The 6,151-nt window shown below is 57.0% G+C and overlaps 1 protein-coding gene across 1 annotated transcript; it reads right to left on the bottom strand.

The window, feature by feature from the left end:
- Nucleotides 1–331: 331 nt before the first annotated feature.
- LOC147973045 (uncharacterized) lies at nucleotides 332–2,233 on the bottom strand. The gene is made up of 4 exons (XM_087524167.1): nucleotides 2,149–2,233; nucleotides 1,873–2,070; nucleotides 974–1,776; nucleotides 332–892 (listed from the first exon to the last, which is right to left on the bottom strand). Exons 1-4 carry the CDS (start codon nucleotides 2,231–2,233, stop codon nucleotides 332–334), a joined length of 1,647 nt encoding a protein of 548 aa, XP_087380293.1.
- Nucleotides 2,234–6,151: the final 3,918 nt, after the last annotated feature.

The raw sequence follows: 6,151 nt of genomic DNA, 5'->3' as shown, positions 1-6,151 counted from the left end.
AACCCGCAGCTAGTCGCGCCCTTACTTTGTTTCGAGTCTGCTCAACAACTTAAGTGAGCTACGACTAGTTGCGACAAGGTTTCTTGTTGGCAGCGGCACCGCCAGCAGGCTGCTGACGTCCCGCACTCAGCGCTTGCGGCAAGGGTGCCTGCGCCGGCAAGTTCCCTGAAAGCGTAGGGCAAAAACATACAAAGCAAGGAATCAAGTAAAGGAGATAACATAGCAATCACTACCCAAAATAGAGTTATATTACAAAATAGCTTGTCGCGGCTCTAATAGATTGTTTTCATAACATGACCAGCAGCGACAAAAAAAGAAGCAAACAGGCGGTCTAGTCTACGCGCCCGCCTTCAATCCTCTTGATCCCGCTCACCTTGTCCACAATGGGTGCGACAAGGGTCTTGAGCACCTCCAGATCAGCATCCGGCGGCAAGGACTTGAGGACGTTGGTGAGGTTGAGGCCCGGGTTGCGGAAGGCCACCTTCACCAGCACCTTTTGGAGGGCTCCCGCGCAGATCTTGCGCGACTCGTCGGCCAGCTGCTTTGGGATCCTCTCCCGGAGTCGCTGGAGGGCCGTCGTCACGCCTTTGAAGAACAATGTGAGCTTGGCGCTGGGTTGGAGGTTCTCGTCGGAGGGATACCCGAGATCCTCCATCCCCAGCTGCGCCAGCTCCTTGTCGATATCTGCGGCAGCATTCACGAGACTCTCCGTCCAGTGCTCCACCGTCTCCCTAAAAGCATTCTGGGTGGCGGCAGCACTCTCCAGCAGCGCCTTGTCAGCCTTGATCTCCTTCTTCAAGGCCGCCTCCTGCTCCTTGGCACCGTCCAGCGTCTTGGTCAAAGTAGTCAGCTTCGACTCAAGATCTGTGTTGGAGTCCTTGGCGGCGCTAAGCTCCTTGCCCTTCTCGGCGAGGCTGGCCTGCAGCTCTGACTGGCTCTGGGCGTCCTTCTCCCGCTCATGCTTGAGCGCGGCAAGCTCCTCGCCGCTCGCCTTGAGATCGGCCTCCAGCTGCGCCACCTTTGTCTCCAGCTCCTTCTTGGCGGCCTCGGCAGCTGCGACAGCATCCTTCGCTTGCTTGAGGGCTCCGCCGAATGTTTGCTCGCGCGCGGCAAGCTCCTCCTCGTGGCTGTCAAGGTTGACCTTCCGCTGCGCCAGCTCGCCTTCCTGCACAGACAATTTCTCAGCGGCAAGCCGCTGCTGCTCTTCAAGATCAGCCTTCTCGAGGAAGAAGGCATGTTGCTCCGCGGCGAGTTGCTCCCGCTCCTTTGCCAGAGACTGGAGAGCTTCCTGGTGAAAACCCCCAAGCTCCTTCGCACGCTTCTCAATGTCCACTCCCGCCTTCGTGACAAGCGCCTCGCGGGATTCCAGCTTGGCTTGGCGGGCGCGGTAGAGCGACAACAGCTTCCGCAGCAGCCGCTCCTCCTCAGGCTCGTCGCTGCTGCTGCTCGGCGCGTCAACCAGCGTCAAGCCAGCGGAGGCGAGCACCTCTCCGTCGAAGCTCTCTTCCTCGACCGGCGCCCTGGAGCTTGACGCCCAGGGGAGGTTGATGGAGATGCCATCGCCGACCTTCAAGTAGACGCCTGGCTGGGGCTCTTCGGAGCCTGGCGCTGCGGCAGTGGCGGAAGGGTTGGCGGTCGGCGTAGCGCCTGGCGCTCCTGCGGCCTCAGGGCCATCAGTACGATTGCCAGATCTCTCGCCAGTTGCTGCGGCGGCAGCTTTGGCGGCCTCGTCGTCGGCGGCAACCTCGGTCTCCATCGGCTCCGCAGCAGATGGGTCTGATGGCCAAAAAGGGGAGAAGAGTCAAGCAAATATCAAGAAAGGAAGATCAAAAGAAGAAGACCCCAAGGGAAATTTTAAAGCAAGAGGATTACCGGCACCGGGTTCTGCAATCATGGTCTCCGCTGTCGGGGGGCCGCTGGTGCTGTCCTTCGCCGGAGACCTCTCCCTTGCCTGAGACCTCCCCCTTGCCGGAGAGTCCCTTGCCGGAGAATTTTCCCTTGGCGGCGTAGTCGAAGCAGATGGCATGCCGGGGGCGGTCTCCGGGCGCTCCTGGTGAGGCTGCTCTGCTCCTACACAAACCAACAAATCAGAAGTCAGCAAAGGAAGAGCATCCATACGCGCCTAACAGCGAAAAGCGAACCATATGCTTACGCTGGGGGCTGCTCTGGAGAACAGTTGCCGGGTCTGGCAAGGTGATTTCGGGCGCGCCCTCTTCCGCGGTGGGTTCGTCATCGATGTTGATCACCGGGATCTTGGCTCTCTTCGCCGCTCTCTGGGCCAGCGTCCTGAAAAGGAATGAGTTCAGAGTAGAGCAAATGAGATACAAGACAAAACAGCAAGGATTGATGAACTACAAATATAGCAAGTGAATCTTACTCGTCTTCTTCTTCCTCGTCGGAGCTGAACGCGGAGAAGTCGAAGTCCGGCTCCCGTCCGGCGCGGGAAGGCGGAGGAGTAGATTCCCTTGGCCGCTTGGCGGGAACAGTGGTGGTGGCCTGAGACGACCCCGCTCTGGCTGCCGCCGCGGCGTGAGAAGCAGCAGGAGCAGAAGCGGTGGTCTGAGACGACCCTGCTCCAGTTGCCGCCGTAACGTGAGGCACTCCCGCGGCAATAGTGCTTGCCGCGGTGGAGCGTGTCGCGCGGTGCGGCGGCTGTTGGCCCGTCTGCCGCTCCGCTACGTCCCCGGCCTTGCGGAGACGCCTTCTTGGTGGAGATGGAGGCTCTGCTTGTGGCGAGCTACCCGAAGACGAGGAGGAAGAGGAGTTGATCTCCAACGAGCCGCTCGTGTCCTTGGCGGGCTCGCTCGACTCGGCGTCACGCCCGGCAAGCTCCTTCTTGCCGGCGAGCTCTTCTCGCTCTGCACGGCTTGCCGCCTCGGCTGCATCTGCCTCCTCCAAGGTGAATCCAAACTCGCCCGCGGCTGCGGCCACCGCCGCCTCTTCCAGCCTGGTGGCGATGAGTTGCATCTCTTGCTCGGTGGTGTCGCGGGTGAGGCCATTCTTTTCGTCAGGGCGGATCGGCACCTCCACCAGGCCGTCAAAGAACTCCTGCACGACGGCATCTTCAGGCTCTAGCCAAGTTGAGACGATTCCATGCGAATCGCACAGCGGCATCACTACACGGATGCGGTCGAGCGAGGAATTGTTGCACAGCGGAACGACGCCCTGCGGCAACCTGAACACTTCGGGATGCTCAGGGTCGTACTTGAACAGCTCCTGGAGCATTGCATTGAGCTCCAGAACAGTGAAATTGAAGTTGAGGCCCGGACGCAGCCTCATGATATCCGCCGCGTTCTTGAACTCCCAGGCGGGTCTCCCCCTCTCCTGCAGGGGGGCGATGCGGCGGCGAAGGAAATCTGCGCCAACAGCGCCTACAGTGAGCCCGGCAAGCCTGAGGCGTTGGATCCTGGTGACGGCAATCTTCAGCCTAGCGTCTTCCGGGGCCACGTCACTCCAATCGCTGCCGCGTGCTGCTGGGGTTTGGCGCCGGGCGGTAAACGGCTGCGGGTTCTCCTCGACAACCCAGCACCAGTCTGCTCTCCACTCCTCCCACTTGCCGCGGAACTCTCCCTCCAGATAAGATTCCTTCTTGCCGGCCCTCGAGATCCAGGCGATTCCACCGGATAAAGGCTCTCCTCTCTCAACTCGGGGCATAAAGAAGTGGCGGAAAAGAGCTACGTTGGGATGGACTCCGACAAAGTTTTCGCAGAGATGTGCGAAAACTGCCATGGTCAGAACGGCATTGGGGGTGAAGTCAAGGAGGTGGAACCCGTAGGTGTTCATGATATCACAGAAGAACTCAGAGAAAGGCGGGCAGAGCCCGCAGTAGAAGAACAAGGCGAAGAAGGGGTACCCATTGGGAGCCGTTTTCCAGGCGGCGGCTGGAAGTACCTTCGTGCACGGGTGCGCCCGCGTCTCCGTCGACCAGAAGAGGTAGTAGTTCTCCCTCAGCTCCCTTGCGGCGAGCTTTGGGGGGAAGATCGCCCGCTCCTTTCGCAGCGCCGCAAGCCGCTGCGCCTCGGTCGTCTTCACAGCATTCCCCTTGTCGGCTTTCAGAGCCATGGCAGAAGTGGTGGAGGGGGTCGACGGCGTTGGTGGTGCTGGTGGCGATGGGGAGCGGGGCGCTGCTCTCTTTCGGCTTTGGGGAGGCGAGGGAGCGGCGGAGATTTCTGAGATTGGAGTAGCAACTGGCGGATGGGCGTAATGCCCCTGTTTCCCCTGCTTATAAAGAGGGAGGGGGCGGACGTTCCGCATTTCTGAATAAAGTAACCACCCACGATCTCTCCCACGACGCCGCATTCGACGCGTGCCGTTCGGGGAGGGCGCGGTGGATACGGAGAAAGATTCGGCGTAACCTAGGCCGCGCGTGCCCGTGCCCTGTTTTGGGCCTGGCCCAACAACGCTTGGCAACGTGTATGGCCCAGGCCCGGGGGCTCCTGTCGGTGTACTAGAGTAGGGGTACCCTAGTATCCCGAACTTGTGCACGGGCAGTCGCAGCATCCCGCGGCAAGGCTTGCCGGGTGACCGCAAAGGTCCTCCGTGGTTCCTATGGAGCCATTCCAGAACAAAGTATTTAAACCAAGGCATACAAGACCCCGGCAAGAGGAGCTTGCCGGGAAGGCCAACCAAGGCATCCAAGGCCCTGGCAAGAGGAGCTTGCCGGGAAGGCCAACCAAGGCATCTCAAGGAACTTGCCGTGATGCGCCACGCGTCCCGGCAAGGCCCGGTGAGCGGCAAGCTCCCGGACGCGACAAGACAACGACCGCGGCAAGGCGCTTGCCGCGGCAAGCCACCACTCTGTACCCGCGCTCCAGCGCACCCACCAACGTGTCGCTCTGGGACCCTTCCAGGCGTACGTGGCGGGGGGCTGTGCAGCCAGGGGTACGCGGTGGCAAGCGGCGCTGACAAGATCACCATTGTGGCGAGCGGTGGCGTCCCTGACGGTCCCTTTAGCACTGTTTAGGCGACACAGACGGGCATTTAATGCCCTTGTCCCCTGCCGTCAGGGTTAGGTATGATACACTGTACAAGTAGTTGCACCAACCACCACATTTCCATTTTTACCCTTGCCTACGTTGCCACCTGTCGGTGACCCCTTGAGCATATAAAAGGAGGCCCATGCGCAACGTAGAGGAGGAGGACACTCATTCACGTTCGGTCTCGTTAGCTGCTGGTGTGTACTGTAGCACTCCGCGCTCCCGAGCAAGAACTCAATACAATCCACAAAGCAGGAGTAGGGTTTTACGCATCCTTGCGGCCCGAACCTGGGTAAACTGCTCGTGTGCATCGCCTCGATCTGCTCTTTGCGCGATCTCCGCCCCCGCCGAACCGAAAGGGGCTCGGTCCGCCGTGTCCCATAGGTGTTCGTGGATCAGTGTCCCCGGCAATATCATAAGCATAATCACTCTCATCATTAATAGTATGGATAGCACCAATAGTATAGCAATTATCATATTCTTCCAAGCAAGTGCCAAAAACATTTTCAAGATCATAAGAAGTATCATTATATTCCACAATTATATTTTCATGAGGCACATTAGTAATAGGAGCACCATTATTTGGGAGGGGTACCTTTTTACCTCTCTTCCTTTTTCTTTTCTTCTTCTTCACCACATCATGTGTGGGTTCAATCCTTTTTTTGGAGCTCCTTATTAATAAAATTGGTTGAATAGGAGGCTCCTCCTCGTTACCTGATTCATCATAAGAAATAATAGGAGGATATTGGGAAGTCTCTTCCCTTTCATTAGTATTCTCTTCATCTTCTATTTGTTTTCTTTTCTTTATGTAATTGACAATATAAGGATTTTCAATGCAATTTACCGCACAATACACATAAATTTTCTCTAGATCAAAGCCAAGCAGTTTATAACGGGAAAATTCTGGAAGATAATTAGTTATACATTTCATTTCTTCGTAACTCATAAGCAAACTAAGTTCATTATGATGTGCAAGGGAAATCAAGTCATCACAATTTTTGGACACGATACGATCATGAAACAATTTGCATTGGGTATTGAAATGATCATGTTCATTGCAAAGTTTACAAGTATGGCCAATATAATTTAAATTTTCAGCACATTCATCTAGCCTTTCTTGCAACAATTTAGTTTCTAAGTACTTATGCCTCTTGCAATATCTATCTTCCCTATTT

This window comes from Triticum urartu, chromosome 5A (genome assembly GCF_056163025.1).
Source record: "Triticum urartu cultivar PI428250 chromosome 5A, HENAU_Tu73, whole genome shotgun sequence".
NCBI classification, from domain to species: Eukaryota; Viridiplantae; Streptophyta; class Magnoliopsida; order Poales; family Poaceae; genus Triticum; species Triticum urartu.
This window is presented reverse-complemented; position numbering and strand designations above follow the sequence as displayed.

What these genes read in the sequence shown, in the direction of transcription:
- LOC147973045 (XM_087524167.1), bottom strand. Translation starts at nt 2,233, where the DNA reads ATGACGAACCCACCGCGGAAGAGGGCGCGCCCGAAATCACCTTGCCAG. An exon ending in GATTGCAGAACCCGGTGCCG is followed by an intron (nt 1,777 to 1,872) that starts GTAATCCTCTTG and finishes TTTGGCCATCAG; the next exon opens with ACCCATCTGCTGCGGAGCCG. An exon ending in AGGCGAGCGGCGAGGAGCTT is followed by an intron (nt 893 to 973) that starts GCCGCGCTCAAG and finishes AAGGGCAAGGAG; the next exon opens with CTTAGCGCCGCCAAGGACTC.